The sequence below is a fragment of the Aptenodytes patagonicus genome, chromosome 11 (assembly GCF_965638725.1).
Source record: "Aptenodytes patagonicus chromosome 11, bAptPat1.pri.cur, whole genome shotgun sequence".
Lineage (NCBI taxonomy): Eukaryota > Metazoa > Chordata > Aves > Sphenisciformes > Spheniscidae > Aptenodytes > Aptenodytes patagonicus.
The window spans coordinates 16,145,564-16,169,461 of NC_134959.1; the positions used below are offsets into that span (position 1 = coordinate 16,145,564).

General features: G+C 40.9%; 1 protein-coding gene across 3 annotated transcripts in view; it reads right to left on the bottom strand.

The window, feature by feature from the left end:
* Positions 1-23,898, bottom strand: part of ZNF423 (zinc finger protein 423) — a 236,507-nt gene that overhangs the window by 84,183 nt on the left and 128,426 nt on the right. For all 3 annotated transcript variants that reach the window (XM_076349270.1, XM_076349271.1, XM_076349269.1), the window contains 2 exons: positions 14,116-17,339; positions 7,046-7,130 (listed from right to left, as the gene is read on the bottom strand). In XM_076349270.1, the coding sequence (XP_076205385.1) occupies positions 7,046-7,130; positions 14,116-17,339 (3,309 nt within the window). The remainder of the gene's footprint in view (positions 1-7,045; positions 7,131-14,115; positions 17,340-23,898) is intronic.

The window sequence follows — 23,898 nt, forward strand, 5'->3', positions numbered from 1 at the left end:
GGAGGCTGTAAGGAATCTTAACACAGTTAAGAAATATTGAAAGCAATGTAAAACTGTGATCATAGCCGATTATGCATGTATCATGCAAAACAGGAATGTTGTCATAGCAGCTATAAAAATGTCAGTGAAAACTGAACTACTATTACCAAGTTGTAAATGAAATGAAAAATGCAAAAGGAATATGTGAATGCATACATTAAGGGAAATGTTATTTCTTTCCTGGTAGATAAACAAGCAAACCAAAATACAGTCGCATGAAATGGAGTAATTTGTATGAACAAATACGCACAGATAACAATTGCAGGAGGCCACATCTGCACAGTACAACTGGATAAAATTATTAAGATTTTGGGTAATGAATTTTCCAGCCTTAGAAAGGAAGAGACAGTAAAAATGTAATGTTATGAAACCCGTTTCAAAGTAAGAAACCAATTAAGTGACAGATTATATTAAGGGCCAATATTGTTTATACTAAAGTAAAGGGAGCTGCTTCTGTCTGTTAGGAATGGCAATTTGGCTTTCAGTGTAACTACAGTGTTAAAAAGAGTGGCTTTTAAAATGAAACATTTCTAGCCTTTTATACACTATACTCATTACAATGTTATTTAACTACTTGCACAAATGCTTAATGCTAAAAATAATTAACACAAAAAATAGAAATCCAGGGCTTAGAGTTGGACAAAATAACACAAGGACCTACTGGCATAAGCAAATCCCTCTGCCCAAGAGCCCGAGCCAGCAGCAAGCTTCACTCGGGCAAAGTCTCCTGCAGCGGCACTGGCAGGACTCCGGCCAGCCCACGGTACTCGCAGGCGGCAGGATTAAGGCTCTCATGTGCATGTGGAAATATCATGTATGTTGTTCATCTGTTAAGATAAGTACACTTAGGGTTTTTTTCCTAGAATTAGTTTTTCACAATAGCCAGCCACTGCAAAATGAAAGTCTAGTACATACTGTTAATTAAGGCAAGTCCACATAGAATTGGATATTGAAGCAAGCACTGGGTAAATATATGAGGGTTGTACCTTCATTTCTGCATTAAAAGAGCAATTACTTGGAATATGCTTTACAAACATCAAAGTTAAAAAAATATTTTTGAGTTCCTAATGTGTCCATAATTAATTCACACATTCAGCTGTTGAGTCCAGAAATATGTTCCTGTTGATAATTTGCATCTAATGCTTCAAAAACAATCTGGCACATTTTTCTTTGCCTTAATGCCTGAAAGCTATTACCAAGATAGTGCTTTGCAATGTCATCATCATTGCTACCACGCATATGCTTTAACTAACACTAGCGCTTAGGTCTGAAGAGCTTCCCTCAAGAATTAAACAGTTTTGTCTCAGGACACAATGTCACGACGCTATCTTAATGGAAGGGAATGTATTTACCAAATAGCACCCTTAAACTTTAAATCAATTAGAATTCAAGTACTGTGTTAAACGAAATACACAGGAAAATGGGAATTTTACAAGAATTAAAGCTGCCCTTCTTCCAATATTGATTACATTTATTTTATATAAAATAAAGGATGTTTTTTATGAGAGATTCTGAGAAGCGTTAGCCGTCCTCAACTCCCAAATCAATGAGAACAAGGAAAAAAGCACTTCACAAGATCAGGTCTGAGTATCAGAAATGCTTCACATCCTAATCAGAGATGCCCAGGGCTAGTATTTCCACGTGTATAAAAGTCAGTTCGGCAAAATGATCCTTACCTACATCCTTTTCACATACACGTGCACTTAGAATCTACTGTGACAGGCAGGAGTCCAAGACCATCCAAAATGAGTCCAAATTTTTATTTATATAATATATAAATTAGCAATTTTGTTAAGATCTGAATTTATGAAAACTATGAATTTCTAAATCAAAAGATAAAACTGCTTCAATTTTTAAACAGAAGAGGAAAACATAAGTGGGAATATATTGGTTTATGCTAAACCACTGTACTGGTTTCATCTCAGTGATCGAGCTTGGTATCAACTGCTAATTCTTTCGAACATAAAATCAGCTTTCTAAATTGCTGCTTTTTAGAAAATTATTTCTGTAGTTATTATTGCGGTTTGACCTCTTAAGAGCAACAAACTTATTTTGTTATTTTTAAATATGTTATTTTTAAATGTTAACAAAATAACAAACCTATATTTGGTAATTTTTTGTTTAGAATACTTGTATGCATCTGAAAGAAACACAACTGTGGATGGATGTTATCCCTCCTCTTTGTGTTTAATTCTGGCAGAGTGTTTCCAAACTTGAAACATGATCTCCACGGGCAGGAAAGGTAATTCAGACACTTGGGAGTCCTACACTACGTACAATGTATGATATGCCACGGCTTAGGGCAGTACTCAGAAAACTCTCCCTGTTCTTCCAAACATGGTGTTTAACTTGGTCGTCCCCATCACGTCAAACAAGGAGGTATTTATCCAGACAGCAGTCCAAGAACCAGACCGCTGAACAATTTCAGTGTGACTTCTGGAAGTTTTCCCTCCAGCACTCCCTTTTGTCCCCAGTGGCTCTCAAAGCATGAACAGGGCCTCATGCTTCACATTGCATATACCGCAACACATCCAGCCTGTGCCCCCCTCCCTCCCTTGCTGCTCACCGGCATTCATATGTGAATTTTGACTAGGAGCGCTGGCAATTGCACGTGTAAGGACAGGAGCGACACCGGGGAAAGGCTCTGCTGAGCTCTGAGGAGTCGGACAGCCTCTCGCAAGCCCGCAAACACTTACACTCCTCTGGAGCCAGAGGCAGGAAGGTCCTGCAGCAATCCCAGTGTTACGAGTATGACCAGGAATCATTATTTTCCCTGTTCCAGCACTAACTGTGCCCCAGTTGAGTTTCCCATGCACATTTGCCAGGAGACTTTCTTAGAGTAAGGGAGAAAGAAGGGTGGGGACAGTTGTTCATCTTTTTTGAACATTAAATAGAAAACATCCCCTATGTAACCGAGACAGAGAGAAGTACTGCTATGTCCATTTCTCTTACCCAACCAGCTGAGAGCCCCAGCATGGATCCGAATGTGCTTTCCCTTGATACTGGGCAACCTGACCTGCTTGGAGAGCAACAAGTCTGTGGCATTTTCTGCACCCTGAAAAATATTAACTAGGGCACCTGGCCTGGCTGTGGGAACAGCACAGCTGTAAAAACCCAATAGGAAAACCCTGGGCCAAACCCTGATGTTCCCTACACAGGGCTCCGAGCGGGGGCTCCCTTGGCAGTGCGGGATGGGGGACTGCCGGGGCCCTTTCCCCAGGGCAGCCACCGCTCACGTGCCATGGGGACTCAGCAGTGGCCCCATGATGGAGATTGAAGTTCCATGGCTCCCCCAGCCACCAGGGAGAAGCTGCACTGACAGATTTCCGTGCTTCTGGCTGCTGTCATGGCTGTTCAGTGCCCCCCCGTAGAGCCCACGGCTGCGTACACCCATCTTCCCCTGCATCTAATAGAGACTGCACATCAGAAGCAGTGGTAGGTGGGGAGATAAGGGGGAGAAGCTTTAAACATTGCCAGGTCAGCGCAACAGGAGGTAAGCAAGTACAGAGGCAGCAAGAACTACTGAAAGTTTTTGATATAGTCCCAGGTGGACTCCCCAATGCCTGTAAATGTTTCAAAGGGGGATCCCCTTTCTGTGGGCATGGAAATGCTTCAAAGGAGTCCCAATCAGTGCAATGTTTCAAAGACCTCTGCTCTCTAAAAATTCCACCCCGAACCCCCCCCCCCGGCTGAAAACATTTCTAAACAGATCCCTTCCTGGCTAACCACAGCTGAGGAGGTCTGTTCTGCTGCTTACAGCCCTCCTACAGGCCCCAGTGTAAAATGAAACAAACCATCTACCATTTACCTCCTCTGGGGATGTATCCAGCCTGCTCCTTCCCCAGGGACCCTGCGCAGGACCCAATGTGCTTCTGTGTTTGTGCACAGGATATGAAGGGCTAGAGTGCAGAAGGGTAATTTTTCAAAGCCGTGTGTGGGAGTAGCACTGGAAATTCCCTGCATACTGCTTTGAAAAAAATAAACCCCCTACCTCCATGAATTATGAGCAGGGCCTCCAACTCCAGACTGAGGAGCCGAGAGGTTGAAGAGGGAGGCACAGCCAACTTAACTGGATGCACTTTTTAAGACTACAATGTAAGAAATAATTAATTCTTTAATCATATTACGGACACTGATACTTAAGAGGTGTTACTGCTACAGAGCAGGGATTCCTTTGTTGACAGTCACTTGAGCAGAATAAAACTGTAAGCAAGTGTTTAGGATATATCAACTATTGATTCTGTGTTTCTCAAAGTATGAGAAGAAAGTGCTGCTGAGAGGTCTTGGATTACCAAAGCCAAGGGTTTTTTTTACCTAAAAATTACATGTCAAGGCTAACTTCATTGTCTTGGCTCACTTCAAATTCAAAAGAGAGATAAAAATCTCTCCCTGGAAATGCTTATCCTACTCAAACTCTTCTCTTAGATTGGTATCAATCATTCATTTTCCCCAGACAGCATCTCAATGACTATATTAAACCACACACCTTAATTTTAGACAGATACAAGTTCATTGAGATGAGTCCAACCCTAAGCTCCTGAGGAGACACAGGCTGAGGGCAAGCTCGCCCCCCCCCCCCCCCAAACACCCGTATGTTCACTCTGGGATCTCAGTGTACCCCCAGCACAAACAAATCCTCATCTGTAGATCTTAAATTGACAACGATGACATTAATAACCCCTGTGACACAGACCTGGGCTGCAGAAACAGCTATATTAGCTTCTTTCTTTCGCTACCCATCTGGCTAGACTTGGTCTAACACAGAGAAGGGAAACTCTTGCACCCCTTATTTTATAAGCGATAAACCAGCAGTAAGGAGGCACGTGCCCATCTCTCCTATGGCCTGAGTAAGGGATCAAGGCTCTCAGGCTTTGAACAAAGGGCACAGGAGCAAGCCCAAGAGGCAATCCATCACTCTCCTTACTATTACTGACTCAGCACTATGCAAATTAACACCAAAAATCTGCACAGCATTTATTGCTGGAGAAACGGTGACATCTAGTCTCTCCTTTCCCCTTCAGTATTCCCCAGTAAAGAACAAATACCAACAGCAGACTCACTCGCAACACCTTTTTGGAAGCAGTCATATGTCCTGAAGGAGAGGGGGCCCAAGCGCCTTGTGAACTGAGATGCCCAGAGTGGGAGGAAGCTTGGCTCCATATTAAAGGTTTCTATACTTCACTTTTTCCTAAATTGCATTCATAAAATAAAGTGATGACTTGAACTTAGTGAACGTTCTCAGTCCGTATCTCAGCAAAGCAACACAAAGACATGACACCACAATGGAATAATCATGCATTTTCTTACCATGTCCTGGTATTTACAATGTTCTAGGTGTTCTACAGAACTTAGTCCATATGCACCTTTGTATTTATATAGAGTTCTTCCAAAAATGTATAATAACTTATGTACAGCTTCAAGGAAACAGTAAGTACAGTTTTCACAAACAGCAGCACCACACTTTTCTCAGCCTCCTATGCCTTCTACCACTGTTGTTTTCCAATAGTACTAATAGTGAACCTTGTAATGTCATATATATCATCGTGTATTATTCCAGACAGCACTAATTTGGGGCTATACATAAATAAACTTCACACATCAGTTACTGGAAAATGAAGAAATTACATCTTTCCAAAAGGAAAAAGATTTCCCCTCTCAAATCAAGCAGAACCTGAACTCAGCACTCTATGACCTTTGTATTTAAAAATCATTTATTAGCTGCTGGATCACAAATTAAGTTGAAACAAGTGCTAAGCTTGCCTAAGGACTTCTTTCTTTCAGGCTTCTTAAAAAAAAAATCTAGGAGGGACCTACATGAAATCACTATGGTCCAATTAACAAGGATCTCACTCTTCAAGCTTGCAAACAAGAGATTACATTAACACCTGCTACAAAAGCAAGTATCTTTAGATATCTTCATCTTAACCTGCTTGACATTGACTTCAGATTCCTGACTGGCTCTTGGATGAAAATTATTGTGACTGACATGTATATTTTTCATTTGGGGGTGGGGGTACGAAGACTGTGTCAGTCCATATTTCCCTCTCTCTGGTATTTATGCATAATTCACTTCAAAGGTAATAGGAGTTACATACATGCATCGACGGGAGAATAGTTTCCTAAATGTAAAATTGTTGAAGGAAAACCATTATGCTTATGGGAGATAAATGCTGCATGTGAACATATGAGACGTGCAGAGTGCGCTGTAGGGTCCTTGAAGGATCTCATCCAACATATGCCTACAGTGGCATGTGTAAGTAACTCCTTTGTGGTCTATGCATCAAAATAAACTGACCTCTTGGGCCAACACATATATTTATAACATCTGTACAGACAGGAAAAACATTTCTTTACGTTCATCAGAAAAGCAATCATACAGCTGCAGCAGAAATACAACCCATCAGATTACAATAACACTTTACTACAAACTCTTGTGACAGGACTGTAGCAGAAGGCAGCAAGCACTGATTTTCAAAACACTTGTATGTCTGAAAAGTTGAACTTTCTGAAGTCCAGAATTGTTGGGAAAAGAAGAAAAAAACCCACTGAAATAACTCTGTAAGTGTTTTGTTTTGACAATGTTCCTCAGGAATTCACCACACTTAGCTGGGAAAATGCTAGCAGTTAAATCTATTCAATGTCATGACATACAAAATTGAAACATAATTGCTCCTAAGTGGTTGACAACTGGCAAGTACTTTTTACATGGATAGAGAGAAATTTCTGCTATCAAATGGAAGATACTGTCAAAAGTTTGATTTTAATATAAATGAAAATGCTACATGAGGACTCAAAAGGATAAGGAAAAAAGCTCAGCAGTAACACTTTTATAACCACATATTTAAAAAGCTTTGAAGTGAAGAATCATTACATCAAAATCATTTTCCTTGAAAGATAAAAAAAATAAATTGCAGCATGAATATTAACAAGTTATTAGAATAGTGAATTTCAAAGAGTAGCAAAAAACAAGCAGCCGATGAGTGGCCTAGTTTAAAGAATGTCTTACCAATCATATGGTTAGCGACATGGATTTGTATCTCTCTCTCATTCTCAAAGGTCATCTGGCACTTGATGCATTGATAGGTCTTTTTCTGTTTAATAACCAAAAAGAGGTTAGAGAAAACTGCACTGTAGCATAAGGCAAGTGTGATCATGAATGTAGCATGTTACGTGCTCCAACTTCCCTCCACTGAGGACTTTTCTGCTCATATATCCCCAACAAGACACCAAGTTGGGCTGGGCTTTTCTGGGACCATAAATACAATCTCTAATTAACAGCCTGCTTTAGGAGAATTTTTAAATTCAACTTAAAAAATTTCAAATGATAGTACTTGAAAATCTGATTGAGTACTTGAGCCATAATCAGATTGCTTGTGTCATTTAACCCATTGCAGTAAAAATTCCTGCAGAGTGAAATAAGAGACATTGAAAAGTAATCTGTTTTCAGAAAAAGATCAACTTTCTCAAAAAATTCGATCTTTAGTTAAACTCAAAATACAGTAGGCAAAACTTGGGGAAGTGAAGGACAAAAGGAAAGAATACATTTTGTAATGGTCTCCCATCAGAAATCCTGGAAAAACTGCATTACCACAAAGAACTGTTTCCTAGCACAATCTGTTGTGTATTTTCTCTGTCTCAAAGTCTTACCAGGGAGGCTTAGCTGCAGAATTCAGGAGATAGTGTGAAGAGGCAATTACATGAACCATTTATTCAAATAGGGAAAATGGGGTTTGCACTCAGATTGACAGTGGTGCGGGCACTTGTGCAACATGACAGGAAAAAATCCAAGAAATCATTTGTAAAAATTAAAATGCATGTTGACAAGTTAGACATCCAAGTTAGGAAAAAAATGAAACACAAATGCTAAGCTTTTGTACACTTGCAAAAACTCTTATTTCCCAAAGCGGGAGTACAGTGCTTTGGTCTAATGTGCATGCTTATTTACTGCATGGGAATATGCTATCTAAATAGACATCTTTTGACATGCAATTTAGAAAAATTGGGCCTTTTGTGCCTACTTCTTCCTGGAGAATAACTCCTACTGCAACACTTGCCACTAGGCATGAGCATGCGGTCCGTATCCTTATGGCAAGAGTGGATGGCAGCAGAAGGTATGTGAAATCTCCACACGCTGGCCACAAGCTCAGTTAGCCGAGGAATGGATGAGAACCCCAAGCACTGAGAAACCCAATTCAGTGAACAACACCGTCTTAACTTTTTTGAAGCAAAATATTTTGCGGGTGTTTTTTGTGCAATTTTAGATGCACATTATTTTTTCTTACAGCCTCCACCCCACACCTAGGTACAGAAACCCATTTTTAGGACAGCAGTAATAAGTCAGAAGTTTTGAGTTAAACAGAGGTGTTGCTCTGACCCCCTCTGCGCATGGGATCCAATTTCCTCGAGCACCTGCTGAGGAAAGAACAAATTAGGTGCTGCCAAGAGCTTCTTAACTACTTCCCATGTCATCAATGGCAACAAGTTAGCCTGCTGGAGGTTAATGAATATGCTGTAATACCATAATAACAAATGCACCAGTCTATGGATGTCCATAATAACAAATGCACCAGTCTATGGATATTATGCGTATTCCATGAATTCTGTACACAGTATGCGTTTGCACACAGGCAGGGCTTTCTAGGCTAAAATAACAATGGGTGATTAACATGATAATAGGAAGAAGGCTATACTCCATTGGCCGAAACCGGGCAGAGCCAACCATATAAAAGGAAATAGTTTGGATTGGCTAGCTATCCCTAGGCAGCTCAAGAAAGTATCCGCCTGGAGTCCATTCAGAAATCAAGGCTGTTAATGGAAAAGCAGCTGGATTTCTGCAGCACTCTTTCTTGGGAATCTATTCCGGCAGATGAGCACAGCACACATACGTACACGTGTCCTCTCAAACACACTGGCATACACGTCCTGAGGGCTCCTAACTTTAAAAACAAAACAAAACAAAACAAAACACAAAAAACCTTGGAAGAGAAAAACGGGATTGGGCAGTGAATGATTCATGTAGTCACATTTAAAATTTGAAACCTTCCTCTTCTTTAAAACTTCAAAGCTGACTAAGTTCTGTGCCTTGTTCAACACTTATCTCTGTTATGGGGGTACCCTAAGTAACTAGCTAAAAAGGACAATATTTCAGTTCAACTCTATTTCAAACCTTTAAAGTTATATTAAACACAGAAAAATGATTCATTTTTTAATTGATTTTGGTGCTTCTGAAAGCTACTTACTAACAGATCTGGAGACAGGATGTCTTTGTTTATCCACAGACCCAGTGCGAACTCCTCCACACCATTTCACAAACTTATAAAACACTCTGCTTGGCGTGACCACCCCTCAGAGAAGACGGCAGATTTCAGACTTCCTCTGAGTATTATCTTTAGCCTCAGCTGAGACACATGCATGCAGAACAGCAGCTTAACTGAGGCGATGGCTCTTGTGATAGGGTACCCTGTTTGATAGGGAGTGAAGTTAATAAATGGCCTCATACAGGCCACAAAATAACTATAGGTAGATTAGCACCCAAATGTATATGCAAGAGATGGAAGAGCTGATTTTTTGGCTCATTAATAATTCTCTTTAAAAGAATATCACAAAAACAGACTTCCACTCTCAGTAAATGGGGAGCACTAGTTTTAATACAAGGTTGTGTTATTTGTGGTACCAAATATAATCTTCTGCTACCATTTTGTGGATATCATGGCTTCACGAACATTACTAATGGGTCAGTTATCTCTTTTTAAAGTTTTGTCTTCACAAGTGGTGACAACAAACATGCCCAGACTCTGAGGAGCTAACAGAGTCTAGGTGACGGCATCTAGGTGACATAAGAGACCAGATGAGCAGGCCTTCAGCTGAGAACTCAATCCCCATTAAGTCAAGATATTTAATTCTAATCTTGGCACAGAATAGTAATAATAACAACAGAGGGTTCTGGTTTCTTTTCTGAAGCAACTATTGTTCCCATGGGTTTTCCAGACTGTCCTCCTTTAAATCTGGAAATGGTTTCCTGTTTTACAAAGAAAATATTCCTCCATTCAAGTGGATTTACAAGGGAAGAGAAGGGGTGCGGGGGAGAACAAAGAGAAGGAATTGAGTCCAAGAAAGTGTGCAGGAGAAAAGGAACCGAGTAAAGGAGCACAATAGGGTTCATTCTTCCAACTTTCTATGCCACCTCCTTTGCTTCTTCAGTCCAAATAACCTAGGTGGGCTAAAAATAGTAACACCATTCAAGATGGAAATTTAATTGAAGTCTACGCATTTGCCATTGTCAATGTTAAACAAGCATGGTTCATGATAACTATGGTACAAAATAAGGATAAATCTGTGTAAGAGGAAAAAGCAGCTTGAAATATGACTGTTTCCAATATTACAAGGGGCAACGAGAAATCTCAGTACTAAACAACTAGTCACATTTCTCAAGACATACACATTCCTCTAGAAGACATGCTAAAAGGAATTAATAAAATGTATTCAAAACTGAAGCTCCTACGCACAGAAATATGTTCAGAAAAACATGAAAGCATTACCTCTGATGTGACAGTGATAGAATAAAAAAAGGTCTTGAGCTATACATGCGCCAGATACTGGAATGGTACCTCCACTTGTGATGCTCATCTAAAAAAAAAACTATTAGTCCTATCCAAACAGAATAGCTCATGTAAAACTGTAAGAATCAAACACAAATTTATGTTAGAGCAATCTTTTACTACTAAAGTGCATTTTATTTATTCCTCTTAGTGATGTTCCTGATGGAAGACCATTGACTTGACTTAAAATCTCCTAATAACAAATCCTCCAATGCAGATGTTGCCATGTACACAAGGCAAAAACTTTGTCCGTCTGGAAATCTATCTTTGTTGACCATCATGATTGGATCCTAGTTAGACGTCCTGGAAACAAAGGTGATCAATTCACAGATATTTCTTTCTGGTTGTTTGCCATACTAAAATGTAAGTGAGGAAGACAGAATACAGCAGCATTTTCAAGGGTTATGTGCTTTCTTTCATTCTTATGGATAAAAAAAAAACAAACCCCAAAACTGCCAAGCAATTCTGAGTGCTTTTTGATCCTCATCTAGCTGTCTCCAACTGATTTTCAGAACAAAACCTCCAAAAATTCAACAGTAAAAAACCCAAACAAAATATAACAAAATATTCATACTCCTTTTGTGGTGGTATATCCATGTGCATATATACACAAACTTAAATACATACAGTAAAAAGGAATTGTTGTTTTTCTCCTGCTGTATCTTTTTTTCTTCTCAAATATTTTCATTTTTTATTCATCAAGAGCTAATATTTATTTTCTTCCTTTCTTTCACTTTGGGGTTAAATCTTCATTTAATTTTTTTTTCTGAAATTCCTTTAGGCTTCCATGCTCACTTCTTCAATTCAAGAAGTATAACTGCTGGTGGAGTGATTTCCAACATTGAAAGAAGTTTCGGATTTTGTATGTCATCGTCATCTTTTCCATTTGCTTGGATTTCATTCTGCTTATTCTTATTTACTCTGAAATATATACCCACTATGTAAAATCTAATCTCCCTATATTTTCTTTCTGACTGTACCTTGTCCTAATCTTCAACTGCTTTTCTGTTTAAGAAAGAAAAATCAATAAGGTGTTTAAAAAAGGAATGTATTAGTGCTCAAGAATTGGAGAGAAGCAGCTCTTCTCTGCACATCTGCAGATTACTCTACATGCGTTGTGCACTTAAGATTGCTCCAGTAAAATGGTATTTTACCTGTGTGCAGCATGCTAACATGATGACAAGAGAGATCGTGTTCAACTTTCTTAGCTTTGCTATGAAGCCAATGAAGTTAAGTAAACGCTATTCTTGAAATACAGGGATTTATCACCACTTAAAAGACAGCGTAATTCTTTGAAAACCCCTGTGCTAGGCAGACACAAAGGGCACTCATTGCCTTGAGAAACCTGAGTGAAACACCAATACTTTCCACGTGAACTGATATCAGAATTCAGGTCTTGTGCCTACAATGAAGGGTAAGATAATTAATTATTCCTAATAACAATATATCTATTCCTGGGATGCATACCATAAAGGTCTCCAATATTAGCATATGTGCAGGCCATAGACACCTGTTGAAGGTACCATTTGCCATCATCACAAATGCTGATTCTTCATTATCTTCTACAAAGGAACTAAGACCTTTCCTCATGGGATGAAATTCAAAGCATCTACCTTATTGAAGAACTTAAAACTCTCCCTGTGAAAGAACAAGTATGGAAGCCGTCCCTGAAAAGAAAGAGTTAAAGCAAGAAGTAAGAGCAGAAAATGGCAGTGTTCTGCTTCTGATAGTTGATAGGAAAAAAAAGGTAGTATTTTAGGTTATAGGCACAGCCATATGAAGTAAGAATTAGTCCTACCTAAGAGAACAGAGGTGTTTTAAAGAATTTAGAAGGAAATAAAGACCTGAGGAGGAGGAGGGAGAATGACCTAGCCAGAGCCCCAGCCGAACTCTCAAAAGGTATCACACTGAAGGAGGGATATTTCCATTCCTCATTCTTCTGCAGAATTAGGTGTGTGTGCCTGGAGGCTTAGTCACACATTCACCGCACCCAGAGGGAACAATATCCAGTTGTTTTACTAAAAAAGCAGAAAAAAAAAGAAACTTTCTGTGGTGTTCACTCAGAAGCCTGGAACAGGGCATTGAGGCCAGCAGGTGCCGGGGCAGGCAGTGCCATACTCCGAGCTGGCCACGCACAGCCCAGCTCGGCTGGATGCTGCTGCCCCGCACGCCCTGGCACTGAGCCGGAGCTAACAAGTCCTGCTCAGGGGACAGCTTGCACCAACTCTATTGGAGGCATCTCACTCTGCATCCTCAGGACATACTTAGGGTCTTCTCTTACTGAGTCTCTGGTGTTCTAGTTGAATGGTATTTTCAGGTTCTTTTAATGCAGTAAGATGTGTTTGTGGGTGCTTTAATTAGCAGATTGACATAAACAGGCATCTACGGCTGGAATTATTCATTAGGAGTTGGGTGCCTAATTTCCTTAGATACTTTTGAAAATCTCACCCCATCATGTTTAATTAAAAATGTCAGATGATATCAATACTCAGATGTGTCTGCTGTTGGTCTCCCGAGAAGATTTCCAAAATCTACTTCTCATTCCATCTGTTCCTGACAGAGGAAGGACTGACTTGGCCCATTCTTGAACCAAAACGTCAACAAATAATTTTAAAAGACTATAAACTGCAAATGATATTAATCTCCTGAGTAGGCTTCTGAAACCTTACTTGGATCTGCATATTCCCAAGTATCTTGTAAGCCAAGAAATGGGAAAGCAGGCTATCTGCGAACAGTAAAGGAGAGCACACTTATATGTAACCTGCATTAGACAACAATTTCCGGATTTGCTAAGAAAACTACTTATCTTACAGGAGAGCCATGAAGCAGATCCTTTTAAAATCACTTTTAAAATCATACACACAGACACACACACGCACAGGCACACCGACATCCAAGTAGCCTCACAACGTTCACTCTGACAGACATCCATAAGGACAAGCTCTTTAGCACAGAAATTTGTTTTAGGTGAGAATTTGGGAGATAGGGTAGAATTTACTATATTTTTCCTCAAAAGTTCCTTTATCTTCCTGCTCGTGTTTAGATCCCTGGTAAGAAATAATCTCATTCCTCAAGTATGACAGATCAGATTTTTTTTTTGTTTTGGGTACTCAGCATCTCCTTTTCTCATGGAAATGCCCCAGCTTTTCCAGATCTGCCAGTTCAGTAGTATCAGAATTCATGGACAAACTCAACCCCCACCGTTCAAGTGTCTCAGATCTCTGTTGGTAAATCTAGGGCAGTTTTATGATAAAAAACCTGATGCACTGCCACTAGGAATCAAGGAGCCTCCAAGGCTGAGCAACATCTAATTTTTCTATGTGCATTACTCTACCTTTCCTCCTGTTCTGTTGGGGTTTTTTAGTAGCACAAGTAATTTAAGTGACAGTTTAAAAAAAAATATCATCAGATCAGTTCTCAGTCACATTGAAGGTCTACATTTTATCCCTCAGACATTTTAGAGTTCAGCTGTACTTACTCTGGGAACAGGGGACGTCTGGGTACCTTTCCTTTGGCCACTAGTCTCAGGCGTCAGGTCTCGGTGGTCTACCTGAATGTGACTCTCTAGGTCTTCAGCACTTTCAAATTTGACACTACACTCTGGACACCTCAGACTGCCACACGGTCTCTCGTTCACCTCCTGTGGAGTCAAGCCCGAAGACTGTCCATTGGTGCTCCTGGTCATGCATCCAGCGCACAGGCCATAGGGAAGGCCATTCACATCCAACTTTACCAAGTCCTGCTTATTCCGGAACTCCTTCAAGCACAACGCACACTTGTAGAGTTTTTGCAAGGCCTGGCCATTGGGCGATGAGGTTGCAGAGTTTCCTGCCAATTTCTGCATATGGAACGTCCCATGAATTTTCAGCTCAAGGGTAGAGGTGACCGTCTGCATGCAGACAACACAGCGAAACCCGGTGAGGGAGTTTCTGAGATCTGGATGCATCTGGCAGTGCTCGATAAATTCCTCCTCGCTCTGCAGCGGCATTTTGCAGATCCGACATGTCCCTGTATCCAAACTCTTGCTGTGAGTGACTTTGTGCTCCGTCAGGGTCAGGAGTGATGGGAAGCGTTCCCCACAGATGGGGCACATGTAGTGCTTAGCTGGGCCTCGATGGGTCTGCATGTGCTCTCTCAGGCCATTTTCTGAGAAAAAGGTCCTTGAGCAGATATTACACTTGTGGCTACCTTTGATGAATTCTGCTTTCTTCCTAGAACAGTCATCCTCCCCAGGCCTGATGTTATGATCTCTCAAACGATGGTTCTGTAAGAGGACCTCCATAGTGTAGGCAGCCCCACAAATGTCACAGCCATACATGGGCTCAGAAGCATCTACATCATCCTCACTGGCTTCATGACTGTTGGAAGTATCCGGATTCTTCATTAACATGTTCTGGATATCTGCCCCTTCTGTCTTCTTATTTGTTGGGGTCATGCCATTAGCTGTACCATTCTCAGTGCTAGCATCATAAACACAATGTTTTTCCCGCAAATGCTTTTCAAGCAAGATGATGGCATGAAAAGCTTTGCTACAAAACTTGCAGTTGTATTTTTTGCTGTGGGTTGTGATGTGGCACTGGAGTTCTACCTCTGTGCTAAAGGTCTCACCACAGAAGATGCATTTGTGAGACTTTGATGGATTCCCCAAGTGACTATGCTTCACATGGATCTGGAGATCCACCTCCTTCCTAAAATCCCAGTTACAGGCTGTGCAACGATACATCTTCTTTTCATTGCTATGCTTGACTGCCAGATGCACTTGGATAGATACCTTGGAATCAAAAACTTCTTGGCAAAGGGTGCAGTGATACAACACAAAAGTATGCATGTCCAACAAATGCTTCTGCAAATCATCCACCGAAGAAAACTGTTTGTCGCAGCTCTCACACACATAATGAGTTGAAGTTGTCATGTAATGTACGGTGAGATGTTGCAGAAGAGACTCCTGGGAATCAAAGTCTTCTTTACACTGAGGGCAAGACTGTTTCCTCAACAGCAACTCCAAATGCAACTTTAAATGGGTTTGAAAACTTTCAAAATTTGAGAACTTTAGATCACACTGATTACATGGGTATTCACCATTAGACACTGAGTTTACACTAGCAGAAAGCCGTTGCCTTTTAGGGGAAGAGACTTCAACATCAGAAGAAACTGGACTCTGCTCTGCTTTTGACTTCTTATTGTGTGCCAGAGGAATGTTCTTGTGGTTTTCTTTAATATGCTTTGTAAGCTTCAGGATGGAGCCAAAAATGGGGGAGTTTGTGCAATAAGGGCATGAATAAACTTCCATAAAAGACTGTGTTGGCTGAATGACAGGGGAATCCAATTTTGAATTTCCTACATTGCAGTGAGTCTGCTGAATATGCTCAGTCAAGGTTGCTTCAGTCAGAAAGCCCATGGAGCACTGGTTACAGAAGAAAGCGTTGTTGCCATCTTGAGGGGTAGCGTTTGGGCCACAATGAGTAATACGGATGTGTTCTTGTAAGCTATTGATATCTGCAAACATATCTGGGCAGTAGTTACAGTGAAAGGCAGAAATGTTGCTAAACTGCATCATGGGATAGGCATGGTTTTTGTGCACCTTTCTCACGTGTTCATTCAAGTTGTACAGTGTAGGCATGGAATCAAGGCAGATCTGGCACGTGTGGCTTTGCTGAGGTTTGTCTGCATGAATGGTCTTCAGGTGGATCTCCAGAACAGCAAGGCTGTTAAAGTCACGCTTTGAGCAGTACGGGCAGCTGTAAGTAACTTTAGACCAGTTCTGGCCTTCCTCTCTGTCCACAGACCTGATTTTCTTTTGTCCTCTCAAAGGCTTTAAGGTTGAATCTGGGGTGGAACCTCTTTCCACTGACGCGCTGGAGTCGGGCGTTGCACTGCTCATGGATGCCACACTCCCCAAGACTGGGTCAGGGCTGATGCTGTGATTGCTGGAGTCAGGTTGTCTGTGGCTGTCCAAGTGGCAATAGACTTCCTCCACTGAAGAAAACTGCTCCGGGCACATAGGGCACTTGTGTTTTTTGTTGGCATGGGCTTGATGAATGTGTGAGAGCAGCGAGTTTTCGTCTGCAAATACTTCAGGGCAATGAATACACTGCAAATCTGCCTTCTCGGAAAGCTGTGGGTGGCGTGTCATTACGTGCTTCTCCAAATCTTCGGTCTGACTGAATGTCTCTTCACAGTAATCACACATAAAATCATCCTTCTTCACCTCTTTCTCAGTCTTTGCCATATGTTCCTTGTTCTTTTTATGAGCTTGCATGTGACTCTGCAATGAGCTGGTAGATGAAAACCCACGTTTACACACAGTACACTTGAACGGTTTGCTGGAGCTGTGGGTTTTCAGGTGAATTTTGAGGTGGTCACTGCGAGAGAACGCAGCCTCGCATTCATGGCAATGGTACTTTTTATCCCCTGTGTGAAGCTTTATGTGGCGATCCCTACTTCTCTTGTGCTTAAAAAGCCGGCTACAGTAGGTGCATTTGAAAGGTAGTTTGTCACTGTGGATCTGCTCGTGCCTTTTAAGGTAGCTCAGGCGAATGAAGGACTTATCACAAAACTGACAGGGATACGGCAGGCCAGTCCCCCCTTCCTCCTCCCCGATGCCGAGATCACACCCATCTCCTATCATCTGAGTGGGTGATGCAACATCTTTGCTGGAGGGAGATGAAGCCACCCAGGAGAGTTGTGGGTCGTCATCACCATCTGTAATGGGAAATCAGAAAGGAGATTAAAAACAATTCCCAGTGCATCTGTGAAATAAGGACAAAGCTCTCAACAACACTACGGGCTTCTGCTACTACAGCATTAAAGAAAAAATCAACTAAAAAAAAACCTCTCTTGAATTTCAAAGGAGGTTTGAGAAAGAGAAATAAAAATGTATTTATACACATAATTCACAAATATGCCAACATATAGTATTAATAAAAAGCATTTTTCTTCAGCAGGTTTAACACCTGCTCACTGTACTGTAAAGCAATAAACAATGAATAAAGAAAGCAAAACACAATGTGCAATGAAGCAATACAAACATTTCAAAAAGCTACAGTGTTAAGTGATCACCTGTGATTTTGTGGGTCTTTTTAAATGCTATATCAAGATGATTTTAAGTAATGTCTCCATTAAACAAAATCCTTCAGTTCTGTCTCAAAACTGAAACAGAATGAAAGGCTGCTCAAAAGCAGAGTTGAACATACAGGTGAAATAAAAGCATCAGATTTGAGACAGCTCAAGAAAATCAGAGAGATCTGCACCATTACCACTTTCATTCATATGAAAGGTAACGTTGCCTGCTTGGTACAAAACCAAACAAATTAAAAAAGCCCAGAAAATCACCACTGGAGATCTGAAGACATCACAAAAGAATCAACTTTAGGATAAACCAACAATGGCCCAGCCTCTGTTTTAATAACTATTTCCTTTGCTCAATATGAGGCTTTGGAAAATATTTTATAATTTGATATTACCATAAAGAAACACAGCACCAACTCCAGCAGCAAAACAGTCATTTTAGGGAAAATACATAAAATGTTGGCAGCTTTCATAAACAGAATTGTTAACAAGAAACAGAAGAGAATGAGTTCAAATATCCTAATTCCAATAAATACGGAGATGTTGAGTGAAGCAAAAATGCCACTAGTCTGATATAAAACTGAACCACGGAATGAAGCAAAAATAAAATTCATGTAAATGAGGGAAGGCACTGACCACATATACATTTGGAGATTCAAAAAAGGAACCGGTTCTCCAGATACGTTGTCCTTATAAAACATTTATGTTCCTACTTCAGCTCTTACTAAAACAAACCAATAAAAAAATCCCCAACTGTGTGTGTAGGCTGCCGCACGCGCACTGCTTGTGCCTGCCAACTACAGGGTCACCAGGCAGAGAAGAGCACGTGTACGGCAGAGAAGCTCTCAAAGAAAGGCTCGGCTAATGAGGATATCACCACCGTAAGAGGCTAGCTCCTGTGGCACTGTTTCTTTGGCAAAGACCTTCCTTTTCATCCCAGGAAAAGAGCTGAGCTACCTTGGACAAACTAAACCAAACACACCAAACAACTTTTCCGGCACAATGGGGCTGCCTGTTTTCCAGGATGTGTGGGTCGGGTGCCCGCTCCCCTTGCCCCGCACTCCCCAGGGAGCTCTGCTCCCCCATTTAACTAAACCTCCTGCTCCAGAGCAATGCCAGACACCGAGAACGTGCTTCCTCCCACTCCCAAAATGCACCCCAGCTCTCAGCAAGCACCCATGCTTCTAAGATGCTCAAGGTCTTTGTGCTCAACTAACTCCTCTGAGCCTGGCCAAGCCTGAACCTAAAACACAGGCAACGAGCCCCTGATTCTTACATAAACTTTTCTCAGGCTTCATTCCCCTGACCGTGAACCGGTCTCTCTCTGAGGCTGCAACAAAGCCTCATGTTCCCAATTTAAGCAACCTCCACCGCCTGCCCCGCTGCTGGCACAGCTTTGCTCTGCCCCTGGGGAGCCCCCGTCCCCCCACCCGCTCCGTCCCCCCAGCTCTGCCGCCAGCCGCATCCGGGGCTCCCTCCCCATGGACCTGCGGCCACGGGCCGTCAGAGGGAAGGAGGCAGCCGGCTGCCAGCGCCCGGATTAGGGGCCCCAGGGAGGTGCTGGTAGCTCAGGGCTGGCTAATTCCCTCCTCTCGCCAGCTGGGCTCCTCCAGGGGAAAGGAGACAAAGGGGAGCAAGAGCGGGATGCTGGGCCTGAACTAGGGCAGCACATGTTGCATTTGCTACCACTACTGCTGTCTACCGGGGGGGCGGAAAGAAGAAAAACAACAACAGGAAAAAAAGCACACCATTGTGTGTAAACATTGTGTTATTTACTGCTTGGGCTTACTGGCTGTAATTAAAATAATTCAAAATGTCCACTTTGCAGAAACTATTATAAAAATATCTGTATTTTAAATATCTTCCCTTTTGCAGCCAGACTACTCACGCCTTGTGCTGGGCAGTGGCACACAGAGGAAGGACTGCACCAGGGAGAACTCTGAGCACTTAAAATGGTTCCAGTGAATAAAGCTTCATTGTTCAGCTTTGAAACTGTAGATGCAATGGGCCAAATCCAGTGGTAACACAGGCTGGGCCAACTGTTTTAACTTCGTTACATCCATATGTGCTTATGCCAACCATTACATTGGCCCACCATGCAAATCGAACAAATCTTTTAGAAGGTCTTTTTCCTCTGAAATGAACCCATCTACCTCAAAATGCACTCTAACATTCAAATAGGGCCAGTTCCCCTCCAGCTGCTGCTCTTCAAACATATTGGGCTATTCAGAAAACAAAATCAAAGAAAGCTGGTATTACTTCGTGAGTGATGCACAAAGACATCGCTGTGCTAATATAATTTGGATTCAAAAAAATAACATTTCTCAGATTGAAAAGCTGGGTTTGTAATAAAAATGGAAGCATTTACATAGACAGTTGAAAGCAAAGATTGTCTCCTTTCGTTAGCTTGATTTAGACCTTTCACCGATTTTCATGTTTAACTTCTGGATTCTTTTTATTGCACAGTTTTCTCATACTTTTAAAATTTAGAAAGAATTCGGAAACTTTAAGCCCCAGAAACAACCTACCTTGACTTCCTTACAAACAAGATACTAAATTACTAAGGGCCTAAACTGAAGAAATTAGGGAAAACTCATTATCATTAATCTCTTTATGGAATGAAAAATAGCCCTGTTAATTTTAACTTGCCATATTAAATTGAAGAAAAGACCTATAATGAACTGAGAAGGAAATTCTAAGGTATTTTACTAGAGTAATATTTAGTGGGAAGATATATTTTAGATGTGGTGTGACATGTCTGGCAATGATAGTTAGAATAATAATTCTACGTTAATGCAATCAAAGGAATGTAGCAGAATGAGAAAAATCACTTTCAAAAAGGAGATTAAAGTCATTAAAAATGGCTAATCCTGCAAAGTGGGACTGTTCTAAAATAGAGAATCACATGGCTGGTGCAAGGCTTTTGTCATTTGCACGTAAGAGAATCAAAACAAGTATTAAAAGGGTAAGAAAATTCAATAAGAAGTTTAATTAGGAAAAAAAGAGCATTAAGGAAGCTTCAGAATGTCAGTGGTCCTCAGGATATATGTGCAGGTCATGAAGCTTAAAGGGCCAAACTTGATAATCAATCTCAAAGTGGTACAGTAATTTAGCAACTTAATGTTCAGCACGTTTATGGGACTGCAAGCATTTATCATCATCACTGAGGAGCTAATTCCAGCCTCAATGCACTCAATAAATGTATTTTTCCTTCTAATAAGAGCAATTTGGCCAAACTGCAGTATAAATCATACTTCATTCTCTGTTTATCTTACAGATAACATGAGCCAAGTTCAGAAATATACTTGTGAAGCTAAAACAATAAAATGAAGTCTTAAAAAATGTGATCTCTCTTAGAAAGGAGACGAACAGCGCATCACAGATTGCCAGGAGTAAGCAGCACTGTTGTCTCAGCATACACTGATGACGTTGTTATATTTATTATTTCAAAGTTGTTTTGCTAATAGAAATAAAATCGACCAGACAAAATTTCACAGTCCCTGCAAACGCTTTCCCCCATCCCCCTGCTTAAAGCTAGCTGGAAACATTACTCTCCCACCAGACTTTGAGCTGAGCCACTTCTGAAGCGGTTGCAGAGGGACAGGCTTGCTCAGCTGCCTGGTCACCTGCATGGCCCCAGCCCTGGGGTCAGCATTCGTGGGCAGGGGCTGCACAAAACTGGGCTACCCCCCAGCTGGCTGCTTTTTCTCTTAAGAACAAAAGGTATGCACAGAGACCCCATTTGCTGGCCCATACCTGAAGTTTGTCCTTGCCTAAACCCTCTTGTTTACCAATGCAGAGCATCATCGGGTTCCCCTCCAGTGAAAAACCTCGCTACTCTCTCTCCCCTACGTATGGAGGGTTCAGGTGGCTCTTCCACAGGGCCTCCATCCATCCCCCCACACCACAGGCACGTTGCAATATGGCCAGCGCAGAATGAGAGGCCAGTTTATTCCAGCTGGTTCGGGTGCAAACAGCAGCACAGACTGAGCACCATGGGGGTTAGCAGAGGCCGCACAACCTGCCCAAGCATCAACGAAATATCCAGGGTTTGGCCAAAGAGGCAACTTCAAGACTCCCCTCCTGAGCCCAGAAGGCATATGTTCATACAGGACAATAAACCAAGGAGGTTAGATTTGAAATGTTCTCTTATTCTATCAGGTTTATTCCTCTAGCACAGAGCTAATACACAAGAGAAATAGTTAAATTAACAAAAACAAAAAACAAAAATCAATTGTTGAGGACAGGATTGCTGTTTGATTTAAGTTCAGACTCCTGGTTCTCCCCGAGCCTCTCCACGGCACACAAGTTAAAAATGGACAAAGCACTCAAATTGCTTTAGGCTATTGAGAGCTGATGGAATTCTAGCACCCAAAAAAGTAAGTTACTTTTGAAAACAAGCTTGGCATCATAAGACATGCTTCTGAACTGTGTTTCAGTTCCTCATCTCTATAATAGAAAAAAGCCATCTGCTCCTCAAGGGCAAATTGTAGGGCTTACTTCTGTATAGCTGTGAAACCCCGAGACATCCTCAGATGGAAGGCCTGATAGAAATGCTATCAATTTCAATAATTATTATAATCATAGATGCTTAACTATGAGAATACAACACAGAGATCGAGGACTGAGAAATCTTCAGTACCGGTTACAGCAAATTTTGCATTGCTGCACTATGTATTAAAGCCAAGGATAGATCATTACAATGGATTATAGTAAGAACCTCACATAGCATACACTGCTCATTTACACTGCAGTGCTGGTGTGAAATAATGCAAATCAAGTTTACATAGCAAATATTTTAAGTTTCAATATTTTCAGTGAACTGTGACAGCTTTTTACTTAAATTTTTTGTTGGAGTGTTTAGCCCCATTTTCCTGCACGTTTCCCGCACAGTTATAACAAAGTAACTAATAAAAAATATCATTAATATTCCAAACTCAATTTTCTATGCATATATTAGCTTCATTGAATGTTTTTGTTTGTTGTGTCACAGAAGGCAATAGTCGACTGCGAACCGCCAGCTTTTGTGGCAATGAAAGCCTTTTTATGCTGACACTGCACCTATCTCCGAATGGTATTGTAACTGCTGGGCTGTGACTGAAATCCAGCACTAATGCACACTCAAACACACTTCACTAAATAATGGAAAAAAGATTTCTACAACTTATTTATAATTATCCCTACAAAAATATCATGCAACTGACCCCCAGAACTGGTCAACCCACCCTTAGCCAAGGCACTAAGGAAGGGCCCTGGGAAGTTCAGGCTGCTCTAAAGAACTCTATACGCAGCTTCAGACTTCAGCGACATTAGCTTCATCACAAAACAGTCTTCATAGTTTTTTATTTTAAGGCACTATGGCATTTTATATATATATATATATAAAATATATAAAATGTTAAAAGCAAACCTAAAATTGGATAAAAAACTAAGAGGTGCTAATATAAGTAGCACCACAGGCAGTGCTTTCATTATTATCTGTGACTTGAGAAAAGTGCAGTTATACCTAATTACATGCTTATGTGGTAAGCATTTTTGTTGGACTAAATTACCAACAGTTAGTGACTCTTTTTCCAACTTCTCAGCTTTGCACTGCAATTCATTTTTAAGTGAAGTTTTTAAAAAAGACAGACAGACGTCTGGCTCAACAGAAAGTATATATAATCTAATTTTTCTTCTCATGCAGAGAGTAACTTGGTATTTAGAATACAAAATCAGCACAAGATGTAGTGCAGAATTTCAAACAAACTTGCTGGGATGTCTGCCACAGATAAACTGTTACATATAGACAGCTTAAACCTCTCTGTCTCTGTTTAAACATTTCTGTAGTGATCAAAGATACATCTAATTAGTCTTTTTTATGCTGCAAGTTAAAAGTACACACAAAGATGTCTATTGAAGCTTAGTTGCTATACAGAAACTTGTTAAGCCAGTAACGCATGCCCGAGCCTTTGTCTCCCATTAGCAGAGATATCAAGACTCAGTAATGACCATCGATAGGATGATACATCATTCTATACAGATGATAAAATAAGAATGTTATTTTTAACATTATTAACTGTCAAACAGTCTGTGTTTTGCTGGTAACAAAAAATTAACATATCATTAAATAAGTTACTTCACACTTCAATAAATGGCATAATAAGGGGTGGAGGAGAAAGTTTTATGTTAGATCTAGGAATAAACTAAATGC